This window comes from Halictus rubicundus, chromosome 3 (genome assembly GCF_050948215.1).
Source record: "Halictus rubicundus isolate RS-2024b chromosome 3, iyHalRubi1_principal, whole genome shotgun sequence".
Taxonomy (NCBI): domain Eukaryota; kingdom Metazoa; phylum Arthropoda; class Insecta; order Hymenoptera; family Halictidae; genus Halictus; species Halictus rubicundus.
Window position 1 is genome coordinate 18,265,438 of NC_135151.1, and position 24,199 is coordinate 18,289,636.

The window sequence follows — 24,199 nt, forward strand, 5'->3', positions numbered from 1 at the left end:
ACTTTCATTTTTTTTAAGCAACGCTTTTAAATGAGGTCCATCAGTGCCGGATTAAGACCTGTAGAGGCCCTAAACACTTCAAAGTTTTTGATGCTCCCTTATACAGGATCACTTCAACGCAATGTAAATATGAACACTTAGCAATATTATTACTATGTAAAAGATGTAAAATTCATAAAATTTCCATGATGCCCTAAGCCCTAAACATGTGGTTACATTACATATCTGAAAAAAGATAGTTTTATGTTTTTTTCTCCATATCTAAGTTAAACATACATCAATTGTGAATATAATGATACATTCCATTTTGGTTCTAAACATGATTTGTATATATAGTTCAAAGCTCTATATGCACATACAGAGTGTTCCAGAGAAAGTGTAGGAAAAAGAAATGGATGAATCCTGAGGTGATCCTAAGCAACTTTTTCATTTGCCAATTCGCGCCGAAACGGTTTGTTTTCGAGTTATTAACGAAAAAACACGGACCAATCAGAGTGGACCAATACAGCGGACGAATTCGGGCTCGGCAATAGGTTTCACTGAGTGTGGCTTAGCCGCGCTCTGATTGGTCCGTGTTTTTCGTTAGTAACTTGGAAACAAAGGGTTTCGGCGCGAATTGACCAAGAAAAAAGTTGCTTAGAATTACCTCAGGAATCACCCCTTTCTTTTTCCTACGCTCTCACTGGAACACCCTGTATACATGTATGATTTGTGTGTGAATGAACTCTCTGAAACACTATATACGTATACATATTATATTATGCTTTATTTATACTATACTATATATAAGCAAATCACATAACTGTGTGGTGCACACCTTATAGTGGTATCTAACCTGGGTAATAATCGGCACGTGATATAAATTGGAATTATTTACACAAAAAAGAAGAATTATTGGAGAATAAAGAGTAGCCAATTTTTTAAAAGTTATTCTAATGTAAGTACAGTTTTTCTGTGAATAATGAAATTTTGTAAAACTACTTTTAAAAGTATGCATTCGTATTTGCACTAAATAGATACATAATTATGAATAAAAATGTTTTTTACAGAAACACAATGAATTCCGATGAGATAAATTTTTCTCAAATGTTTCTTGAAACTGCTTTGGATGCAAAAGTGGGATTTACTGTTGCAGCAATAATAGGTTACTGTTTATATAGAATGATGGCAATATCAAGCAGAAGAAGATTAAAAGAATCTGAAGAAACAGATGAATCTTCAAACGATGTGGTAAAGAATATTAGAATAAAATAAAAAGATTAGTTAATAAACGTATAGTATCGTCTTTTTTTTTGAATAGGTATTCACTGACGAGTACGATAATTATAAACTTATCTTAGTAATCAGAACTGATTTAAAAATGGGAAAAGGTAAAGTTGCAGCACAATGTGCTCATGCTGCTGTTGCTGCATATAAGGCAGCTGTAAAACATCCTAAAATTTTACAAGCTTGGGAAGAATCTGGACAGGCAAAGATTACTGTCAAGGTATTTACGTATATTATTTAATTATCAAATGCGATAGTATTAATATGATTTACATTGCATTGTTTGTATTAAATAAGTAAATTATTTTAAAAAATTGTAGGTTGACAGTGAAGATGCTTTAAAAGAAATAGCAAAACAAGCAAGATCTGTAGGACTTTTGGCAAATATGATACAAGATGCTGGCCACACACAAATAGCACCTGGAAGTAGAACTGTATGTGCAGTTGGTCCAGGTCCAGCTCCATTGATAGACCAAGTGACTGGACATTTAAAATTGTTTTAAAAAAATTCCAAATAAAGGTATATAACTTCATATTTGGGTTTTATATTTTTATAGTGATTTTTTAAATGTCTTTAAGTCTCATTGCACTATATACAACATCAATGGAAACACATTAATTTTTGTTAAGAGAAAGGACCGTAATATTGAAGAAATGATTGGTATATTTATCAAAAGTGGAAAAGTACAATTTATTGAAATATATTTGAAAATTTTTAGATTCTTTTTCAGATTGCAATGCATATCTTTTATTCGGTAGTAACGTTTTTCACATGGGAATATGCGCTTGCATTACTAGATTTCAATATAACATTATTTTACATTTCATCTTAATAATAATATAGTACATTTTTGCATTAACAAGTATAGGTATAGCGTTGGGTGTTGTTGCATACAGTATGCTCTTAACGTTAAATTTTATTAACGAAATACGTAGCTTTAGCCGATAACATATTGAAAAATTTTGTTCTGTAAAAACATCAAACAATATTGTGTGGATAGAATAACTTTTTTTAATGTAAACAGTTACCATGAAATATGCCCAATTCCGATCTCAATGCACTGAAAATTTGTTTCCAATAAAATAACTTCCATTCTTTGGTACCCAGTACTATTATTATCCACATAACATGTCATTTAATACTTATAAATATTATATAAATAATCTATACTGGAGGAGGAGGCGCTTTACGGTGGATTTTGTTAGAGCTAGTAGCACTGCATTGCGATTCAGCAATAGATCTACCATCAGCTTCGTCCCTTCGACACAATTCAGATTCAGATTGTATCCAATTTTGAGTCTGACTGTGATTTGCACGCGTTGATTGAGGTTCTTCGTTTTCAGGAACAGAAGCGACTTCTTCTAGTAATTTTGATAAAGACGGTGCTAATCCTAGTCCTAAATTTCGTTCATGATACACTTCCGAAATTGTAGGTGTTAATTCACGCGTAAGACTTGTAAGAGACGTAGCTACATTTCTTAAATTTTGATTATGAGTTTCTGCAGATTGCGTAGAATCGGACTGCGAGCAAATATCTTCGGTTGTTGTAGGATGACGCGGTTTTCTTGGCGAATTAGACCCAATTTCTGTTCTAACGCTTAACCTCTCTAGAATTGTTGCTGGTAAAGGTGGTAATGGCTGCTTTCTTAACACAGTTGCATGGCCACTATCCCAATCTGTTACCGAACTACTTGAACTAGATCCAGGTCTTATGCTTTGATCAGGATAAAGATTTCTAATATGTGCTTGATGATTTAAATTGAGTGCTACTGGAGGACTTGGAGTAAAAGCAACATCCGATTCACCTATAAAACATACATAAATTTTTCATTTTATACCCATACATACATTTTATAAACATACATATTTAAGAAAAATTCGTTTTTACCTCCACCATTTTGACATGGCTGACGAGATGTAGGAATTTGAACATTCGGTGGTTCCATAGTTTTTCCATCTGGTTCACCTCGATGCCGAACATAATTTGCAAATGCACCTCCTAGTCGAGGTCGTTCTATAACATTTTTCTCAGTATGAGCAACAGAAGCTAGGCTCTCCATTGAACTGCTGGAATCTAAACTTAAACTTTTCGGTGCCTCTTGTGTATCTAAGAATACATTTATAGATTAGAATATTTGTATTGTATTAAAGGGTACTTCTATTTGTATATTTAATATATATTTACCAAACAAAGCAAGGAGAGCTTGCAGAGCAAATTGAACAGCTCTTCGCGATGCTTGTTTTCCTGTTCTTAATATTACTTCTGACTGACCAACTTCCATAAGATCAAAGCCCAAACTCGCAAACAATTCATGAGACCCTGAAACTCTCCACACTTGCACTGGTAATGTAACTTCTTGACCTTCTGTTGCACAACTAGCTCTTCGCATTGCTGCAATGACATCTTCTGCAGCCTCAGGTGCCTGTAAAGTAAAGAGATTAAGATCCACTAAAAATTGCTATATTATTATTCAAAATATTTTTTACATTATTCAATTTGTTTAGATTTAATAAATGACTGAACGTTTAAATATTACGTGAGTAAACTGCATCGGTTTCATATGCATAAAATGAAAATCATACAGAATAAAAATATTCGAGGTCGGTAGAAATGTTTGGTTTTCGAGTTAAAATAGTTCCGCGTGCAAAGGGTTAATGCATATTATCGTTACTTATTGTAATACGCTCAATATACATATAATTCGTACTGAAAAGATTTTTATTTCTTACCTGTAACAGTCTAGCAAGTGCATGTAAAGACGATGGCCCCAACCCTAATAATGCTTGTAAGCTAGCACTACATCTGGTTAATCTCTCTTCAGGATCACTTTGTGGGAAAAATACAGAAGACGGTATACCGTTTCCGGCAGGCTCAAATCTGAATCCCACTGACATTAAAAGTTCTCGCCAACCTGAGGCTGCACCTACTTTATTTTCAATGCTACGTTGAGTTGTATACATAGCATTTTTCTGTCCCCGATGTATTCGCTGTAATGATTTTTCTACTAAATGAAGCGTAACACGTAAAGCATCACGGCTTTGTTCAGGACCGCCACGTAGTAATTCAGCAAGCGCTTGTCCCATCAGAGCAACCTAAATGAATAATAATTTATGGATAATCATGCGAATATAAATATTTTAATTGTTATACATAAAATATAAATTTTATACTTTGTTTGATAATCTCGCATCTCCACCAACAAGTAGCCAACCAGCCCAATTTGCAGGATGAGCAAAGTGCCTTGTATGTTGGACTGTTTGCATTGCTTCTGCTAATGCTCTTGATGCTCTAGCACCTTGCAGCATGGCACTATAAAATGCTCGTAATAAAATACTGCCAGCTGTGGGTGGAACGGCCCACATTCCAATAAGTATGCATTGTGCTCCTGCGTTTAATAAAGCTTTAGCTAAATTTTGTACACCATCTGCTGTAGCAGTCGTATTATCAGTGTTATTCCAACAGTGACCACTAGATATTACAACTAATCGTGCAGCTATTCTCAATCTTGCAATATCCATATGACTTAATAAATATTCTGGTCTTTCAGAGGTCTCTTCACATTGATCGGCAGTTAATACCAAACTACTGGAGTTCCAAAAGACTGGCACTGTCAAGTGTACACATTCTGCATCAGGTAATGATCTTAAAACAGCTGATCTTGTTGCTTCTGCCCCTGTTCATACAAATAAAAGAAAATATAAATTCGTGTTTTTATAAGCGGATTTAGAATAGCGAATGTTTCGCATAAATCTATTCTTACTTCCAAACATTTCGATTGAAAATTGAATAAAAATATGTAGTATGGAAATATTTAACTATCCTAAAACGGATCTACTTATTAGTAAACAATAAATAAATATTTACCAGTCAGTGCACGGGCTTCCAATAGCTCAGCAACAATCTCAGATTCCGTTTCGGTAGAGGATACATTTTCAGTCCAGCCATATTCTTCTCTAAGTTCTTCAGAAAGTATTGGGTTTCCTGCAACTAATGCGGCCACCGTGGCGCCACCCTCTGGCATAGGAGTTTTTGATCGTTTTCTTAAAGCTGCGAGAGATGGTACGACTAATAAAGAAAACCTTTCACACAAATAATCTTCCCCAGGATTTGATTGTAATGCTGGAAGTGGGGCCAAATATAGTGACTTCTCCACTACCATGATCAATTCCTTTCTTGCAGGCGGTAAAAGATCTTCGAACGGAGCCAAAAGTAAATGGTAAAGTACTTGAATTGGCAGTGGTGGTTGCCATGTAGGTCCCTTTGTTCCTCGTCCCCAACGAGCACTTCCTGCTCGAGAACTAACCGAGCCCACGCTAAAGAGGCTACTTAAACTATAAGAGCTAGCATTAAGATGATGTCCACGTGACGGTATTTTCGCTTCTTCAACAAGTTCACTAGTTTCATCTAAAAGAGCTTCTCTTGCTTGTAAAACTCGTTTTTCTAATCCTACACCGTCATCCAAAGTAGCCGAATGAAACCGCAACAATCCCCGACCAGGAGCAAGGCACCAAGCGTGTAATTCGCATCCCACCTCACTGAAATGTTATACATAGCATGTTTATCGATAGTTTTTTTTTCTTAAAAAACATAACGATTCAAGAATGAATATTGTTAAACATAAACTACCTATAATACAATATAACTCCGCGTTGTCTATCAATGATTTCTGAATAATGCGCAGCATCATCCAAACAATTACTTTTAGAACGTCTCGATCTTTCTGCCCAATTTAAAGCCTCTTCAGCTCTGTTTAAATTGATTAACACTTTCTGTAACATTCTATACGTTTCTGATAATAATTCGGACTTGTTTGGTTGTCCACAAGTAAGGATAGGAGAGGTGCCGTCTAACGATTCTAATAAATTTGCAGCTTTTTCTAAATGTTCTACAGCAATAGTTGCTTCACCGGCTTCCCAGTGAACAAGACCAAGTCTGTGTCTCAATCTAGCTGCTTCTTCTCTTCTTCCCAATCCTTCAGACAATGATAAACCAGATTGCAAGTAACTCAAGGATCGTGACAAGTCACCGCACAAATGATGAAGTCGTCCTAAGCTGGAGAAAGCAGCCGCCCTCGCTGGTTGGTCTCCAGCTGCTGCTGCAAGACTTAGCGATTGTTCTTGCAATCTTATAGCTTCTTCAAATTGTCCTAATGCTTCTTGAGTCACACCTAAATTCGCACATGCTCTGGCTTGTAATCCAGCTGCATCTAAACTTTCGGCGATCGATAATTCTAATTGATGGTGTCGCAACGCAGAGTTTGGATCGTCCATTAATAAATGAACTGCTCCTAATCCACTAGCAGCTTCTGCTTCAGCAGCTTTATCCCCAAGTCCTCTAGCAAGAGCTAGTTGATGCGACAGGCAACTTACAGCTTGTTCATGATTACCTAATGCAGCATGGACTCTGCCTATATAATAATATTAATTTTGATCAATTCGTAATATACGTAACTGTATTTATAAAATAGCGGATTATATGGTTCACCTAAATCTCCATAAGCAGCACCTCTCGACTCTGGACTGTCAACTTCGTGTGCAGCCACCAATCTTTTTTCAAAGCAAACCAATGCTTCTTGCAAATTTCCAGTCGCTTCGCGAGCTCTGCCCAATCCTCGATATGCTCTTTCTTGTTCTCTTATACTTTTCAATTTTGTAGCAGCCACCAATTGTTGTTCGTGACACTTAATGGCTTCTTCCGGGTCTCCTAATGCTTCATAACAATCACCTAGATTCCCAAGAGCTCTGGCTTTGTCTAACAAAGCAGTGCCCATAGTCAGAGGTTCTAAAGTTGCTAGCTGTTGTTCAAAATATCCAATTGCGTCTTCATAATGTGCCATATTCAGTCTAGCTATCCCTAAGTTTCCTGTTTAAAGACAATAAGAAAGTTCTTTTAAATATTACTGTATAAACTGACAGGATTTTGTGAAAATTTAGCATGTCCGCGTATAAGTTTTACCTAATGCTTGGGCCTCGACCCCTGAATCGGCTAATTCTTTTGATCTTTCTAGTTGTTCCTGATAACATTTAACTGCATGAGTATATTGACCCAATGCCATGTGTACTGCACCTAAGTTTCCGTGAGCTCTACACTCGCCACGCAAATCCCCGGCTTCTTGTCTTAAAGTTAATTCTTGAGTATGAAATCCTAGAGCCTTATCAAGATTTTTTATCGTCCGATGAGCTATACCTAATGCTCCATAGGCAGCAGCTTCTAGACTCCGATCACCAGCTTGACGAGCCAAATTTAGTTGTCGTTGGTGCATTTTTATCGCTTCTTCAGTTTCGCCGAGACGCAAGAGACAGTCACCGATATTTCCCAACGCTCGAAATTTTCCAGCTAAATGCTTAGTCATATGTGCAATAGCTGCATACAAACATATAATTTATAATATGTATTCTTAAGTTTTTGTTGTTATTCGAGTATGTAACATAATCTCCTTACCTAAGTAATATTTTTGGCATTCTAGTGCAGTATCTAAATTTTCAAGAGCTAAATGTGCTAATCCTAAATTACAGTATGCTCTTCCCATTCCAGATTTATCCTGTAAATCCTTAGCTAATGCCAAATCTTGATCATAATATCTAACAGCTTCACGATGATTACCTAAACAATAATGAGCGTAGCCCAAAAAGTGACATGCTTTTGCTTCTCCTTCAACGTCGTGCAATTCTTGGGATAGCATAAGATAATTTTCGTAATATGGAACTGCTTCTTCAAATCTGCCACGAGATGACAAACAGTTGGCAAGATTTAGCAAAGCACATGCTTCACCCGCGGTGTCTTTCAACTCTCGTGCTATAGCTAAGTGAGCTCTATAATGCCTCAATGCTGCCTCATGACCTTGTACAGCTTGATACGCTACTGCTAAATTCCCATGTGTACTAGCTTCTGAACTACGATCATTGACCTATATTAAATCGTGAAAAGAGTTTTTTATGCAATTGAGGTAAGTAATATTATTTTTTTTTATTAAATACGTTGTATAATTGACCTCTTTACTTATTGTTAATTCTTGTTTATGATATTTAATAGCCTGTTCATAATATCCTAATGCATTATAAGCGTTTCCGATGTTTCCAAATGCTCTGCCCATGCCAGCTTTATCTCCCAACGATCTAGCAATTCCTAAGTGAGCTTGATGCAATTTAAGTGCAGCTTCATGTTCACCAAGTAACTGATACACTATGCCTAAATTGCTGCATGCTCGTCCTTCAGCTACTTTGTCTTTTGTAGCTAATGCAACGTCAAGTTGTCTCTGGTGCCACAGCTTGGCTTGTGCGAGATCGCCTAAATAAGGATATATTTGAAAGAAATTTTACAATAAAATTCATTTCTTCGCCAGTTTCCTCATTAGTTTTCGTTCCGAATAAGTTTTTCACCTGCACATCTTGCAGCATGACCCAATCCAGCATATGCTCTCATTTCTATTGCTCTATCGCCGAGTTCTTGAGCTATTCTTAGAACATTTTCGTGATAAGCCATTGCTTGACCAAAATTTCTTCTATAGTGATGAGATGATCCCAAGTTACTAAAAGCTCTTGCTTCCTCTACACGATCTCCTAGTCGTCTTGCTATTCTCAAATGCTGGGTGTGACAATCAACAGCACTTTCAAATTCTCCCATTGCTAAATAAACGGCTCCCACATTACCTATTTCCCGTGCTTCCTGAAGTCGATCTCCCATTTGTTTCACCAATTGTACACATTGCTTATGGGAAGCAAGCGCATTCGGTAAATCACCAATAGCTGTATAAACGTGACCTAAGCTTGTTAAAGCAGAAGCTGCAGCCTGAGTGTCTTTGCACTTCATAGCTAAAACCAATTGATACCTATGCGCTGTTAAAGCTTCTTTGAAACTGCCTTTGCTAAAATACGCAGAGCCCAAATTTCCATGAGCTCGACATTCACCCTGTGTATCTCCTAAAGATCGTGCCACCCCTAAAAATATTTTTACTCACAAGTTAAAAAACAAATTTCATCATATATTTAGGTCTGTTATTATATTAAGTGCTTACCTAAGTCTTGTTGCATATAATTGATCGCTTTATCCAAGGAATTTAATGCCCAGTATGCACTGGATAGAGCCGAAAATACAGAACCCCTTAATTTTAAACTACATGAGCCAATGGTTAGTGCAGCTTCCAGTACACCAGCTGCAGCTTTATACTGTCCTGCCCCAAGAAGTTCTTGACCAACAACAGAAATAACAACAAAAGGAGATTCATCAAGTTTCATTGCACGCAATTGTTGGAACGTTGGTTCTAATGTTGCACGTAGTGGAGATTTTAAAGATGCCTCTACCAGACCAGATAATAATTGACAATTAGAAGGATCATGTGCCAGACCTGTACTGAAAGCCACAAGGGCCTCTCCATGCCTTCCTAAACATTGCAATGCTACTCCTTGGCGGTAATATGCCTAAGTAAACAAAGACATTTAATCAATTATTTACAAACAGTAAGCAAAATCTTTAGTTATACCTTTGGCCACTGAGGGCTAAGTTCAGTAGCTCTAACTGCATCTTGAAGAGCAAGTGCAAATAAACCCATTTTAAGCCGTGCTGCTGATCTATTTGAGTACAGCACATGACTAAGAGGATCCAAGGCAAGAGCTTCTGTGTATAAGCTTGCAGCAAGTGCGTAATCACCATTTTGACAAGCTGCATTGCTACGACAAACTGTCTCTAAAAATAGAGACCTTGATCCTGCAGCCAAAGCCGATGTACCTTCGGGCTCCACCTTAAACATTTATAACAGTTTTAAGTGACCATTTATAATAGAGAAATTTGCAACATTGTTTATAATATTACTTATCATCAGGCAATCATATACATATGAATAGCAATAATTAGATTAATCAAAAAATATTATCATAAAATTGTGAAAATAATTACTTTATATTTATTTTATAAGTTTTAATTGCATTTTAATTGTAGAAAAAATATATATATAGTTCGAATGTTTTTCTAATAAACAAAAAATATGAAATACTAAAAGCTATAATGATTTTTAAATTAAATAATATAACAACAGTAGTACCTATTGGGACATGTAGTATAAAGAATCATACTGTTACCTCAGAGATATCCCTATGAGACATTGCTTAAGTCGAGCAGGTAGCATCCTCCTGCATGAGCATTATCTGCGGCGAGGGAGCTCAATTAGATAAGGCCATACATTTTAGAATATAAGGCTTTTCTAGGACTTCCTACACCACTTCCTTTTTCTCACTCACATTTATCTCTCACAAAGTTCTAGTTTCAAATTTTTACGACACTAGTCAAGTAAACATTGACATTAACTACTTCGTCCTAATAATCAAAGTATTTGCTAGGATGAGTGAATTGGTTCGATTAATAAAAAGGGAGGGAGGAAGGCGTCTTAGGGGGGCACCCACTGCATTCCTCAGGCACAGCCATCTTGGAATGTGACCTCAGGTCCCCCCTTAGGCCCAGAGTGGGGCCGGCACTGTCTACTTCTCTACTCTTCGCATATTGGGCCTCACGTGCATGTACTTAGATATAGTATTCTTCGTATGTCTGTATCGCAAATAATGTACATACATATATAGAAACGAGGAAATTGTGTATTTGAAATAAACATATGTACTTTCTTTCTAGCAAATTATGTAACACTTTGTTTAATATTACATGGTATACACTGCACGGCTACTGGGCAACTATAAAATGATAATATGGTATATCTGTTACATTGCTACTACTGACAGTGAAATTAAAACTAGACATAATAATGTATTAAATATTAAATCTATACTTTATAATATAACGAACTAGAACTAATAAATATATATTCTTTGCACACGTTAGAAACATATTTTATTGAACAATTTACAAAAATAACATTTGTAAAAGATAACAAAGTCATTTATTTTACTCACTTGTACATACAGAAGTGTAAGTGGCTTTTCATGTACAGTTACTATTAAATATTATAGATTTTCTGACCTTCTATAATAGAAAATCTGCGAGTACAAAATGCTTTTGCAAGAGGTATTCCTTTAAAAGGTAATCTTTTGACACATAAACGATGTAAAATGCTATAAATTGTAGTGATGTTTGTTATAAACGTAATAAAATAAACCTTTTGCGTATGCTATAAAACTATGAGGTCTCTATTTTGAAGGAACTTCTCTAAATTCATCTATTTCAATATCATAGCTGTTACAGCAAAATTTGGATATTTACCAAATTTTGTAATAAATTATGGGATCTGAGCGAAGATCATCACGTTTAAAAACTACATATATACCTCTCTTATTTCATATACATACAGGTTTAAATTACATTATATATTTCATTATTAAAAACTGATAGTCATTAACTTTTTACATTCTTTCTTCATATGTATTGTACTGTTATTTGAACTCTATTATTGTCTACACTTCACATAATAGTTATTGAAACAAAATAATTAAAAAATCAATTTATTTCCTTTCGCTCAGCCATTAAACATCACTTTATTTTGTACAAAACTGTACACCGCTATTTATTGGAATAGATGATATACATATATACATAACTTATGTATACCATGTACAAAACGTTATCGAAATATGAACATTTATTCGATTATTCGAATGTGAAGGAATGTTTAATATTTAATAATATATTAAATTGGATTATAGAACTGATGCAACACCAGTAAACAAATTTCTAAATAAAATTGAAACGTCTGTGAATTAAATTCACTTTGCTCTATAAATTATATATTAAATAAAAATTTTTCTTAGAAAAATATATATTATGTAAACGAATTTCTATATAATGCAACTGTAGCTTTCAATATATTAAGCAACTGATAATACCCAAAATGCCCTTAATATAACCCATTATTTTATTCGCACTTTCATCGACTAAAATCTTCAACGAAATAAATATACTTTTAGAAGCTACTGCTACAAATATTTTATACAAATGTAAATTAATAAATTATTTATGAAAGCTACATTTGCATGGATGCTCTCAAATATATAATTAAAAACATTTAATAACTCTCATGGCCAAAGCCGATTGAAAACTTCCATAAAGGAATCATATATCATGAATGTAATTGCAACATCTAAGCATACTCTACTTAATCTCGGAAGAGTGCCTTTATAAAATGCACTTGGTCCTTCATTCTTCCATATTTGAATTGCACAGTCAACACTGTTTTTATATTTTGCAGCCTCCAACCCCTATAAAATGAGACAAATTAATCATTAAATTAATCATTTTCAATAAAAAAAATATCATGATTCAATAATAACTTCTAAAATTGAAATTCATACCTGCATCTTAGTCTTAATAACATCCAAAGGAGTATTTCCAAAGACTGATACTGCACCAGCACATGCACCAAATGCACCAACAATTAATTTTGGTATAGCTACATCTTTGTTATCACCCTTATACAAATCCTTTAACACGTTCATAACACAAAACCTGATGGCTTGGTTCGATCCTTGCTTTAAGATTGTAGGTGTTAAACCTTGATATACGCCCCTGAATCCTAAATAACAATGATTATATACAAAATTTATGATGTATTGTAACACAAAATTCAGAATTGTGTTGTTTATGCTTGCATTTTGCATTATCAGACATCTACTCTATACCAGAATACTATGGAAAATGTACGTAACAGGATAGGACTGAATATCATAAAGGCTAATATACTCTAGTTGCTATGTTGTCACATGAGTGAATTGAGAACCATTTGCACTGCAACTTGACCTCTTTACAAAGACAATTAGCTTGATTATACATGCAATTCAAGACCATTTTTGTCCAGACGAAAAAGAAATAACTAGAAGTTTAATTTCCACTTCTCCGTATTATATTACGATCTATATAGAATTATTAATATAACGTTCATTATATTTAATTTCAAATATTATTATGATATATTATACTACTCACCACTTTCTTTAACAATCATTCTCACTCCATGGAAAAAACCCTTGTATCTTGGATTAGGAGATCGTTGATCATTAATGAATTTCACTTTAACTGTCTCCATTGGGGTAACTACAAAAATAGCTTCAGATGCGCCAGCACATAATCCTGCTAAGAAGCTAGTTTGAGTAGTAAGTCTGCCATTTTCATCCATTAACAATCCCTTCATCGTTTCAAAAGAACCAAAACGTACTGCTGATTTAGGTATTGAGCCATAAACTAAGACCGCAAGGCCTCTGTAAAGGCCTAACACTCCACGGGTTTGTACAGTTTTCGTTACACAATCCCATATTCCTGTATATTGTTTGCCTACTCCAGCTTTCCCATCAAGTTGCAATTGAGTTTTTACATATTCTGTTGGATATGTAATGCATATTTCTATACCACCAGTAATTCCACCTAAAAAAAATCCATACATTATATGTATATGTATTATATATTATTAATTAATATCATGTATTAACAATTTTTTTACACACTTTGTAGTGGAAGAGAATCTTCTGATAATCATTATTCTATGTATTTAAACACGCAATACAGATATACAAAATACCGTATTACATGCCTAAAACTGTGAGGATATCGAAACATGTGCCGTATAATCAAAAATACGTTTACTGTCTTCTCAAGGTTAAATATTTCTCAACCTTTGAAACTATCACGCGTCACGCGTTAAACACGTTGACTCGAAGTTCGTTTATCTCTCTCCCTCTGTTAACTTTACGCATTTGTAGATCTCTCTCAATCTCTGTGAATATGTTTACACTTCACCGTTCTATTTTGACAAGTGGTAAAGGATTTCAAGCACGCGACATTTAACAGGTTGCCTAATCCGAATAGTATTGAAAGAAAAAGCAAAACACAGAAACACTAAATAAAATAACATACCAGCTATTATTCCCTTTAAGCCAGTATTACCGGCAGCAGGCGCTGCAACTCCAGAATCTTTGAGCCAAGGTCTACAGGGGAAAGGATTATTAAATGTTGACATTTTGTTTGATTCTTGTAATGATTTACGTATTAACGAATGGAAATCCATTTTCCAGATTTTGATCTGAATGTTCGTAACCTTGTCCCGTTAGACGTCGATTCTGGACTGAATCGACTAATATCCGTCTGCTTGAATGCGCGTACCAATGTTCCCCTTCCTCAAAGAATTTCTTTTACTCACGCGTTATTCGTCCAATGTAGAAAATTATAAACATTAGAATGCTGAAGATATTCGAAAGGTCCATAATGAACGAAACAAAGCAAAATTTGTAATTTATGTAAATATTATCCAAGTGTGTTTATTGAATAAAAGTATTTACATTTTATCATTTAATCAATCAAATAATAAACCACTTTTCTATTTTTAGTTTTTAAGTAAGTTATTTTTATTATTTACTTTTAATATATTTCTTTCTTTTTAAGCAGAAGTTGCTATTCGAGTTACAACATTTTTTCGACAATTCAAGTTCTTTATGTAAATAGATAAAGGTATTTCATGTTTGAAAGCAGGTGTCATTGAATGGTTGGGTAGAAACAAAATTGACATCAAATTTCGGCTTAATTTATTATAATCTGTTTAAATTTGGTTAAATTTCAGTAGAACGTTCTAACATTGTTAGATTGATAGAAATTATCAAACCTCTTATCATCATTCTGACTATCTCATTATATTATCATATAGTGTGACTTATGTTTCATAAGCCATTGGAGTATGGTACATTATCAGGAACTTTTTTACTTCCTATATTATGTAACAGTAGTAATAAATACAATTGTGCAAATAAGAATTCACAAAATAACCAATTCTTTAGAGATGTGAACATTTTTTTAATGGAAAATCATATAGATATATTTTCACATTAATCAGTTGCATTTGTATTTTAGTAAATGTATAAATATTTATGAGAATGAGTTTTATTTCTTTTCTTAATCTTAACATAAAAATTATATTATATATATTTATATATATAGTTTTAAAAAATGTCTTAAATGGGCAAAGAGAATGAAAGTCCTGAGCAAAACAACTCAGTGAAATGTTTCATGATATTTTCTGTTGTTTCTTATTACCATTGTAATTTACATTTTTTACCATCCAGGTGTTGTATTTGCTAATCGTCTCATACGTCTGAAATAAAAAAAAACATTGTAATTAATTGTTAAGTTTTCGGAGATAAACATAGCATAACAATACTTACCTCGTATTTCGATCTTGGTCACGTATTTTTTTCTCCATTTCCGCATCTGTTAATGTCTCTAAGAACGGTGCCCATTGGTCCGCTTCTGACGGAGGTCTAAAAGGTACTTCCACTGTAGGTAAAGGGGCTTCAGAAAATGCATACGTTCTTTGGTGCCACGACAGCTGTCCTCGAACACTAAACAAAAGTTTTTTCGTATCAAACTGAGTAACGATAGTTTATGTTTGAAAATGAGTAAATATATATTATGAATGCAGACCTGTATGCAATAGCAGTAACAAATTCTCCGCCAAGACCTAATTCTGCGCAAAGTTTCATTGCAAATTTTTCTGGATTGTTTTCTTTTTCAGACATATCCCATTCTACTTGGTCTACTAAAGATGTATTGCCCACATGTATATTTAATTTAATTATAACTCTCTGGTCACATTGATCTTCAAGAATTGTTTCCTGAGGAAAAGCTTCTATTTGTTGTCTTATAGCTTGAGCGATAGCTGGCACGAAAGTGAGAGGATTTAAATCTAAATCATCGCATAATACTTCTGCAAACTGTTCTGGTGTTATGAGACTCTCTAGAAAAAGTATCATTGTTTAACGTGCGTGTTCGAACATATTATTATAGATACATTCTGGTATTAACACTAGAACTACGGCACCCGTCAAAATGTTTAAATCTACAATTATTGAGATTGTAGAGATGCATTCACGGGGAATTATGCATTCAATTTAATTCTTTGAACACATATTATAATGAAAATTTCTAAAAATCTGAATAAATACACTGTTGCTATAGAGTAATATAAAATGGTTAATTTTAGTGCTCCGTAGATCTAGTCTTAACCAAATTATGTGAATGAATATACCATTTTTATTCCATGTAAATGTATCTCTTAACTTTTGACCTTCAATTTCCATATCTAAACGAATTGGTACTAACATTTCTTGTTGTGCTGCATTTTCTAAGTTTGCTGATGGATCTGTATCGTCGAAACTAGAAAAATAATTTATATTTTTAATATAACATGTTAATTAAAAAATATACTAGCAAAACTATTAATTACAAAATGTGCAAGATTAAAACACTTACCATAAAGGAAACGTTCTAACTTTTTTATTATGTACTCTGTTACGGTTAATTGGTGTGGCTTGAGGCACAGCATCTAGGTGTGAACTATTCGGTAAACTAGGTACCCATGGCATTGATTTCTTTGATTTTCCTTCTCTAGGGGCTGGAGGTTCTGTCGAATGTACTGATACAGCTTTATATTTATCGTCATTGCCTTCAATAATATCTTCAACTTCACTGGCTCTTAGGAGGGACACGCTGGATGCAAGTACATGTTGACTTAGTCCGAGTTCAACCAGCTTTTTACGTTCATCATTCGTAATAGATCTTCTGAACATTCCAGGATAACGTTTATATAATGATCCTCGAAACAAGCGCAAATAATTGCCCACTTCTGATCCAATACAATAATATTCTCCATTTTCTTCCACTTGGAAGCTTATAGGTTTATCACCATATGTACGTAAAGCCATGTTTATATGTCCTATAGAAGTATATAATACCAATAAAAATATCTTAAAAATAAGATATAAAAAAATAATTCATGTATAGCATTCATATCTTAATAGAAATAAAATCCTATAATATAAAATAAAACAGAAAAAAAATGTTTAAGTAATTACAACGTCTAAACAGATCTGAAGTTAATAAGATCATAACCAAACAACACAATACAATTCATTTTTGTTGTTCACAATACAGTACATACTTTGTTCATCATCATTAGTATTGTTTATATATTTCGTTTACTTACTTGTTTTGTCGGTTACTTATCAATTTCATCTGTCACACATTTATTAATATTGGCATGGACGCAGTACGAAGCATTTTATACTTCAAAGCATACACTATGTTTTCGTTCCACCGAATAATATTTCAGTAAAACTATGTATGTAACACTCGTATCAGATATTTATATAGATGAAGCTTACCTCCAAATTGAAATAAACAATCGTTTAAATATTTTGTTGATTATTGCTTAGTTGGTGTTCATTAAATACGAGAATTAAAGATATAACATAGCCATCAGCATTCAAAGAATCGGTTCGGCACTGTACACTATATGTATAGTACTTACATACACTGCATTGCATTGCATATAGTTCCGTATACATATATCAAAGATGATATCCTCTCTGCATATATGTACCGAAATAATTTATATATGCATTCTAGTACATAGTATTTTATGATTGAATATAAATATATAATAAATAAACATAAATTGACAGTATCGAACATACGAATTAATATTTCCTATGTAAACATTTCTGTACTTGACATTTCCCTAAACATCCCTAGGAAATTTTATCTGCTCTTTCTTCCCCCAACAATTATTCCGGAATGTGGTAACTGGTAACAAGACAAAGGGGGTGGGAATAATAAACGTTAGGCGTGTCGGCGTCTGTTTTTTTAATATATTTTAATAGAAAATTATATTGATAAAGCAATCTTACAGTCATACTTAGTTCTGTACGGTATGATTTCAGCTTTTTGAAAAATTAATTACGTATCTTAAAATGTCGGCTGTGCAAAAAATTTTATGCACAGAGAATGCCCTTAAGATTCTTCATCCATAGCGTATCATTTTATAATTCGACAAAGTTCCGACTCTGCGATTGTGATATAGCACTAAGTATATGTGCCTGGCGTTCGGATACGAGTGGAAGAGGGTATGTTCTTATGGGGTAGCTCGAGGGCGGTAACCTTTGCCGGGGAATGGAGACTGAGAGCGTAAAATCGGGGGCTAGCGAGCATAGCCATAGCCATCATAGCAGGACTTCTCAAAAACATCATAGAACTCATAGTTCTAAGTCTCATCACAGACAACATTCTCATAGAAGTACCAGGTATTTGAATTTGATGACTGGAATGTCATTATGTAATAATGACAAAACTTGTAGCTAAATTCTCTGTCTTTTTTTTATATTAATACTCTTTTTGAAAGGACCAGTCGCAGTCAAAGGAAGGAACGACATCATTTAGATACAAGCGAAATGGCTCCTTTCCAAACAACTGTTAACGTAAGAGGCGATAGCGTGGATAATTTGGGTCAAGAAGTTATTGAAGTACAGATATTACCCCAAGATGAGAACTGGGGTGAAAATACTACTGCTGTGACTGGAAATACTTCCGACAGATCGGAATCAACCGAAGATGTCAGCCACTGGCCACATGAAAATGATGGATCATTTAGTTCCTGTAATCGATTTGTGGGTCCTGTTATAGCAATGATAATTGGATTAAGCGCCTTTCTTAGCCCTATAGCTATGGTTATACTGCCCAAAGTAGGATTTTTTCCTGATTCAACAACTGTACTAACAATGCAACAAAAGCTTCAATTGCTATCATGTAATGCAGAATGTAAAGGCCAATTGTTAGGTTTAGCCTTTAAGTTGGTGCTACTAGGTATTGGGAGTTGGGCTGTGTTTTTACGTTCACGAAATGCTACTATGCCTCGTATATTCTTATTCAGAGCTGGAGTGTTACTTCTTACCATGTTGTGCATTTGTACTTATTGGCTATTTTATGTTGTTCAGGTAGGTAATTTCTTCAAACACTCCTACATTTCTTTTCAATTACAATATTGGTGTACTATTATCATAAATTTTAGGTCACAGAGAGTGCTAAGACTGCTGCTAATGGTGAAATAACAGAGTACAAAAATTTAGTAAATTATGCCGGTACTCTCGCAGATACTCTACTATTCATACATTATATTGCAATATTACTTATTGAAATCCGCCATCAACAACCCGTGTTTTATCTTAAGGTATGTCAGTTTAATTTTCATACAATACTGTTTACTTTTCATACAATACTGTTTACTTTTCATACAATACTGTTTACTTTTCATACAATACTGTTTACTTTTTGAATACATTGTTTGTAACAACTTAATATTCAAGGTTGTAAGATCACCAGACGGTGTATCACGGTCTTATGCAATTGGACAGTTATCGATACAACGAGCAGCAGTATGGGTGTTAGAAAGGTATTATACAGAATTTCCAATCTACAATCCATATTTGGAACGACTGCCTGTATCAAAATCTGGCAGAAAACAGTCAAGCTTCAAGTTTTATGAAGTTGATGGTGGAGTCACTAGTGGTGTTCAGTCTCGAGGAGGTAGCGGTGATAGATCAGTAATGCCTACTCAAACTCGTCGTAGGGATTCTAGCCATAACGAACGTTTTTACGAAGAACACGATTATGAACGTAGAGTTAGAAAACGTAGAGCGAGATTAATCACTGCCGCTGAGGAAGCATTTGCACATATTAAGCGTTTACATTCAGAAGTAGAATCAACTCCAAATCCTGGTCCTATGGATCCTATGGAAGCTGCACAAGCAGTATTTCCATCTATGGCGAGAGCCTTACAAAAGTATTTGAGAGTGACACGACAGCAACCGCGTCATTCTGTAGAGTCTATTTTAAATCGACTTGCGCGGTGTCTAGCTCAAGATGCAGCACCGCGTGCATTTCTAGAACCTTTTTTCGTAACAAGTCCCGTTTTTTCAAATGAAAAAGAGAGACAAAAACGTTCACATCATTGGGCCTTAGTCTGCGAAGGCGAGTTACCATCGCGACCTCTTGCTAATGGTTGCGAATTTCAATTAAGACAAGGTGAAGTAGCTCTTTTATGTACAGCATATCATTTACCCCATTTTCATCTTACAGAACAACTTGCACATCCGAAGTCTAACAAATTCTTATTAAGATTAAACTCTGAAACGTCGGTCTAGTAACGTTTTAAAGTTAACGAAATTTTTTGAGATAATTTGCAATCAGATGCTTGTATTTTTATTGAATACAGAACTCATTAAGAACAAGTAGTTTTTTACTGTATATATAATATGTATAATTGAGAAAACTCCACAGTAATAAGCTTGTAAGTATTGTGAATTAAATATAATTATAGCAAGCAAATAATACAGAAGCCTATATTGTTATATACATATATAGCAATGATAAAGTTTTTATTAGAGTATATTTTCAGATAAACAGAAATTTTTGACCGCATCAAGATAGTTTTTTATAATGCTATCACAAAAAATGTTCCCATTAATGAAATTATTTATATTTCTTCTTTGCTACAAGCAATTGAAGGATGAATGGACAATGTAGTTCTTGCATTTACAGATTTACATGAAATACTCAACATTTATAGTAATTTATACTATGCACGCACACATTTATTTATTCCGTTATCTGTATATCTTAACTTATAGAATCAAAATTCTATAGCAGTATTGCCTAAAAGTATTAGATTCTTAAGTACTTTTAGGAATATAAATACACGATAGAACAAAACGACATTAATTTCAATTGACCCACGCGATAGTTTTTATTTAGTCGAAATATACAAGCTACAAATGCTTCTTTGTTGTTAAAACAATAGTGTTCCAAAAGTGCATTAAAACTATTATACTTACAGCAACGATAACTATTATTATATACATATACTTAGGACCTATCATATACTAGGCTTTCATTTCATGAAATATTTTTTTATTTATTCTGAATAGGAAAATAACTACATTCCTACAATCTATTTATACAATGTTCTATTTGTGCATATAAGTTTGCATTTATATGTATTGTACATAGAAAGACATATGGCATCTGTACTTTTTTAAAAACAGTTAAATGATACAGTCTCTTCCACAACACCGGTTTTATTAAGTTTTTCTTATATTTTACATTTATAATATATAATGTATAATTAATATTTTTATAATTTATACATTTGTTTATTTTTACAATACGTGTATAGCACCAATAACTTTGACCTTTACATAAATTGTCAAGGTCATACCTGAGTTATCATCAAGACGTTTCAAATGTCTCTCGTTGTTCATTAAAAAGTTACTAACAAATAAAGACACTGATACTTTTACTTTAAAAAGAATCTTTCTAACCCAGACCTAACTCAAACCAATACTGATACTTTTAAAACAAAAAGGTTTGGATTAGGTAAATCCCCGGCCGGTCGGCCGATAAGGCTATCACCACTTTGAAAGAGAATCATAGTCCTGACAACATATCACTACATTTCGTTTAACAAAATTTTTCTGTTAATAACTTTTTATTGAACAACGAGCAATGGCAATAATCTTTTGGAGGATATTCGGGGACAGTGTCATTGAAAACATATGTGAAGCTCAAGGACATTTGCTGAAACTGAGTCTCTTTTTCTCAATATTTACCATAATAACTTTCATTTGCTAGGTATTTTAAGTACTTACTTAAAAAAATTGTATTCTTAAAGTATATGAGCAACATACAGATGTGATGAAAGATCTACTAAGATTTACAACGCTTTAGAAATCACAATTGTATTAAATATGTTTTATATAATAAGCTAGACTAAAGAAATAATCTTTCAGTAATATCTAAACTAGTTAAAATCATAGTATTCTTTACTATGACAAATATTGGTACTAGCTCTCTTTAAATTTTGATTAAATATCTTCTGTTTTTAGAGATGTTTATACTTTAAAGAAATTTCTGTTGTGATTATGTTTTGATTTGCTCATTTCCACCAGTAGACATAGTCTCATACCACCTCTTTTAAGTATTTAAATTGTTTAATAAATAATTTTATACATTCATAAGTATTGAATGTATTAATTAAATGTAACCATTGATCTTATATTAATTTTTATATAATTTTTTTATATGAAATTGTTATTTTACATTTCACTTTGCAAGGTTTATGGTACTTTTCTGTATTTGTGACTGAATTTACTATTATAAATGTGTACAGTACGTGATAAGAATAATACACATCATAATATGTATGTATATATATGACATATTCAATATTTGAACATATAAATAAAAGAATGATCATTGTAACAGTGAAATTTGTTATGCAGAGAAGTTATAATATACTAGGTATTCTCATTTTTATTCTCTTTCACTCTGCTGATCAATCTTTCAATTCAAATGACAAGAAGTGTAAATTCATCCATATATGACTAGGAAGTATATACTTAACATATCATAATTTGGTAATACAAATATACATCACTTGCCTCAGCTTGTAACTGATTATTTAAGACTATAATAAGTTAAAAATACTTACATTAAAGTATACAAAATTTTTCATAACTTTATATTCTTGCAAGAATTATAGGTAATGTTGCAGTTGTGAGTAGCTTTATTAACTACAAATTTTTTTTTATTTATGTGTGGGCGTGACAAATATATTAATTGGTAAATTAAACATACATATTTAGTATATACATAAATATTAAGTTTCTGATATTACTTCTGCATGCATTGTACTGCGATTCTTGTATTCTTTGTAGAATATAATATGTTAATAAGAACTTTACTTTAAATTATTACCATACTTTGTAAAGAATTGTGCGCACAAAATAAATAAAATTCAAATAGTATAAGGAGAAACCTGAAAAATAAAAAAATAAAATTGTTACTTCGTTTTATTTATAAATCTCGTTTTACAAAAAGTCTTTGAATGTATACAAGCTATATGCGGTTATGATATAATACAAGGTATTTACATGAAGAAAACAAATGAAATTTTTATTCTTTATATTTTATATATTGGCTACATTTCCTTTTTCTCAAAATCTTGTTTAAAACAATTTATCAATTCATCTTGTGTCAATTACCTTAAGGAAAAGTTATCTTATTTAAAAATATGAAAAACAATCTTGGTGTTTAATTCATTAATCCAATTTTTAGATATACTATATACAATCTATTTAATAAATTCCACAAAATATCAATGTCAAGTATCAATGTAATCTATATACATATAAATCCATTCTTGAAGTAGGAACTTCGCGCATCGCATGACACGCACACACACATGCATACATAGATCGGTTAATCTCGCGCGTGTAGAAGAAAGTAATGCCAAACTCCTAATATGGCTAGCGATAAAAAATCAGGAAAATCTGCCAAAGGCGCAAAATCTACTGCAGAAATACTGTCTGAATTTCAAATGCTACGCAATGAGCAACGATCAATGGCTAATAAATTATCAGAAATGGAGATGGAATTAAATGAACACAAGTATGAACTCCATAACCTATACTAACTACTTTTGTATTTTATAAACATAATCGTATTTTAACATCAGAGATAAATGGCAGATAATCGTTAACAAATCTTAATTTAACAAAATTACAATGCATTTCTTGCAATAAATAAAAGTATAAATTCAAAAGTTTTCTATGTATATGTTATATTAATTCTATAAGCTTAATGCGTTATAGAAATAACTTCTCAATATTACAACAAAGCATTTTAAATTTTAGGATCGTAATTGACACATTAAAACATGTTGATCCAAAAAGGAAATGCTATAGACTGACAGGAGGTGTATTATGTGAACGCACTGTAGAAGATGTAATGCCTGCATTAGTAACAAACAAAGAACAGGTAAAAGTTTTTTTTTAAGATATACCATTGTAGTACTTGCATAATATATATTTTTTGGTTTGCAGCTAATAAAAGTTATAGATGGTTTGAATGATCAGTTAACAAAGAAAGGAATTGAAATAAATGAATTTAAAGAAAAACATAATATTAGAATTAGGGGAGAACAGGATGTGCAACAGCAACAGCAAAATGAAGAACCAAAAGAAACAAAAAGAAGCACAGTTGTTGTTAATTCATTGTTAAGCAGCTACGACTAAAATCAAAATTTCTGCTTTTAATATATGTCGCATTTTGATCTAAATCCC

The 24,199-nt window shown here is 33.1% G+C and overlaps 6 protein-coding genes across 11 annotated transcripts; 3 read left to right on the forward strand and 3 right to left on the reverse strand.

The window, feature by feature from the left end:
• Positions 1-615: 615 nt before the first annotated feature.
• Positions 616-11,452, forward strand: LOC143352856 (peptidyl-tRNA hydrolase 2, mitochondrial). Of its 4 annotated transcripts, none has more exons than XM_076785771.1 (5): positions 616-937; positions 1,050-1,230; positions 1,301-1,486; positions 1,587-1,786; positions 10,887-11,452. In XM_076785771.1, exons 2-4 carry the CDS (start codon positions 1,057-1,059, stop codon positions 1,767-1,769), a joined length of 543 nt encoding a protein of 180 aa, XP_076641886.1. In that variant the 5' UTR covers positions 616-937; positions 1,050-1,056; the 3' UTR covers positions 1,770-1,786; positions 10,887-11,452. The 4 variants fall into 4 exon arrangements, with proteins under 4 accessions (XP_076641886.1, XP_076641885.1, XP_076641884.1 ...); XM_076785770.1 differs by lacking the exon at positions 10,887-11,452 and adding an exon at positions 4,007-4,121; XM_076785769.1 differs by lacking the exon at positions 10,887-11,452 and adding an exon at positions 2,611-2,714.
• LOC143352853 (uncharacterized) lies at positions 1,931-10,891 on the reverse strand. The gene is made up of 15 exons (XM_076785765.1): positions 10,343-10,891; positions 9,748-10,005; positions 9,283-9,685; positions 8,648-9,205; positions 8,260-8,555; positions 7,710-8,175; positions 7,224-7,631; positions 6,753-7,130; positions 5,895-6,675; positions 5,133-5,803; positions 4,439-4,941; positions 3,998-4,360; positions 3,453-3,690; positions 3,156-3,374; positions 1,931-3,072 (listed from the first exon to the last, which is right to left on the reverse strand). Exons 1-15 carry the CDS (start codon positions 10,364-10,366, stop codon positions 2,432-2,434), a joined length of 6,207 nt encoding a protein of 2,068 aa, XP_076641880.1. The 5' UTR covers positions 10,367-10,891; the 3' UTR covers positions 1,931-2,431.
• Sea (mitochondrial citrate transporter scheggia) lies at positions 11,129-14,351 on the reverse strand. Its single transcript, XM_076785767.1, has 4 exons — positions 14,112-14,351; positions 13,188-13,622; positions 12,557-12,777; positions 11,129-12,463 (listed from the first exon to the last, which is right to left on the reverse strand). The coding sequence occupies exons 1-4, from the start codon at positions 14,260-14,262 to the stop codon at positions 12,281-12,283; spliced, it is 990 nt and encodes a 329-aa protein (XP_076641882.1). The 5' UTR covers positions 14,263-14,351; the 3' UTR covers positions 11,129-12,280.
• Positions 14,352-14,759: 408 nt separating this feature from the next.
• Positions 14,760-17,571, reverse strand: Snr1 (SWI/SNF related, matrix associated, actin dependent regulator of chromatin, subfamily b, member 1). 3 transcript variants are annotated; one of them, XM_076785775.1, is made up of 7 exons: positions 17,408-17,571; positions 17,230-17,323; positions 16,497-16,959; positions 16,273-16,400; positions 15,669-15,981; positions 15,410-15,586; positions 14,760-15,339 (listed from the first exon to the last, which is right to left on the reverse strand). In XM_076785775.1, the coding sequence occupies exons 3-7, from the start codon at positions 16,946-16,948 to the stop codon at positions 15,300-15,302; spliced, it is 1,110 nt and encodes a 369-aa protein (XP_076641890.1). In that variant the 5' UTR covers positions 16,949-16,959; positions 17,230-17,323; positions 17,408-17,571; the 3' UTR covers positions 14,760-15,299. The 3 variants fall into 3 exon arrangements, with proteins under 3 accessions (XP_076641890.1, XP_076641887.1, XP_076641889.1); XM_076785772.1 differs by having other exon boundaries at positions 17,230-17,571; XM_076785774.1 differs by lacking the exon at positions 17,230-17,323 and having other exon boundaries at positions 17,408-17,568.
• Positions 17,572-17,829: 258 nt separating this feature from the next.
• On the forward strand, positions 17,830-23,060 carry Vang (Strabismus domain-containing protein Vang). The gene is made up of 4 exons (XM_076785776.1): positions 17,830-18,325; positions 18,424-19,015; positions 19,090-19,248; positions 19,385-23,060. Exons 1-4 carry the CDS (start codon positions 18,195-18,197, stop codon positions 20,219-20,221), a joined length of 1,719 nt encoding a protein of 572 aa, XP_076641891.1. The 5' UTR covers positions 17,830-18,194; the 3' UTR covers positions 20,222-23,060.
• A 252-nt stretch (positions 23,061-23,312) lies between these two features.
• On the forward strand, positions 23,313-24,195 carry Pfdn2 (prefoldin 2). Its single transcript, XM_076785779.1, has 3 exons — positions 23,313-23,525; positions 23,771-23,894; positions 23,960-24,195. The coding sequence occupies exons 1-3, from the start codon at positions 23,380-23,382 to the stop codon at positions 24,149-24,151; spliced, it is 462 nt and encodes a 153-aa protein (XP_076641894.1). The 5' UTR covers positions 23,313-23,379; the 3' UTR covers positions 24,152-24,195.
• Positions 24,196-24,199: the final 4 nt, after the last annotated feature.

Bases quoted from the DNA above. Each gene is read 5' to 3' on its own strand.
- LOC143352856 (XM_076785771.1), top strand. From the start codon at position 1,057: ATGAATTCCGATGAGATAAATTTTTCTCAAATGTTTCTTGAAACTGCT. The intron at 1,231-1,300 runs GTAAAGAATATT...TTTTTTGAATAG, and splicing joins ATGAATCTTCAAACGATGTG to GTATTCACTGACGAGTACGA. The intron at 1,487-1,586 runs GTATTTACGTAT...AAAAAATTGTAG, and splicing joins AGGCAAAGATTACTGTCAAG to GTTGACAGTGAAGATGCTTT.
- LOC143352853 (XM_076785765.1), bottom strand. From the start codon at position 10,366: ATGTCTCATAGGGATATCTCTGAG. The intron at 10,006-10,342 runs GTAACAGTATGA...TAAATGTTTAAG, and splicing joins CTCATAGGGATATCTCTGAG to GTGGAGCCCGAAGGTACATC. The intron at 6,676-6,752 runs GTGAACCATATA...ATTATTATATAG, and splicing joins TGCTGCTTATGGAGATTTAG to GCAGAGTCCATGCTGCATTA.
- Sea (XM_076785767.1), bottom strand. From the start codon at position 14,262: ATGGATTTCCATTCGTTAATACGTAAATCATTACAAGAATCAAACAAA. The intron at 13,623-14,111 runs GTATGTTATTTT...GATTTTTTTTAG, and splicing joins CTTAAAGGGAATAATAGCTG to GTGGAATTACTGGTGGTATA. The intron at 12,778-13,187 runs GTGAGTAGTATA...ATTGTTATTTAG, and splicing joins AATGATTGTTAAAGAAAGTG to GATTCAGGGGCGTATATCAA.
- Snr1 (XM_076785775.1), bottom strand. From the start codon at position 16,948: ATGGCTTTACGTACATATGGTGATAAACCTATAAGCTTCCAAGTGGAA. The intron at 16,401-16,496 runs GTAAGTGTTTTA...TTATTTTTCTAG, and splicing joins GTTAGAACGTTTCCTTTATG to TTTCGACGATACAGATCCAT. The intron at 15,587-15,668 runs GTCTGCATTCAT...ACTTTTGTTTAG, and splicing joins GTTACTGCTATTGCATACAG to TGTTCGAGGACAGCTGTCGT.
- Vang (XM_076785776.1), top strand. From the start codon at position 18,195: ATGGAGACTGAGAGCGTAAAATCGGGGGCTAGCGAGCATAGCCATAGC. The intron at 19,016-19,089 runs GTAGGTAATTTC...CATAAATTTTAG, and splicing joins GGCTATTTTATGTTGTTCAG to GTCACAGAGAGTGCTAAGAC. The intron at 19,249-19,384 runs GTATGTCAGTTT...TTAATATTCAAG, and splicing joins AACCCGTGTTTTATCTTAAG to GTTGTAAGATCACCAGACGG.
- Pfdn2 (XM_076785779.1), top strand. From the start codon at position 23,380: ATGGCTAGCGATAAAAAATCAGGAAAATCTGCCAAAGGCGCAAAATCT. The intron at 23,526-23,770 runs GTATGAACTCCA...TTTAAATTTTAG, and splicing joins ATGGAATTAAATGAACACAA to GATCGTAATTGACACATTAA. The intron at 23,895-23,959 runs GTAAAAGTTTTT...TTTGGTTTGCAG, and splicing joins TAGTAACAAACAAAGAACAG to CTAATAAAAGTTATAGATGG.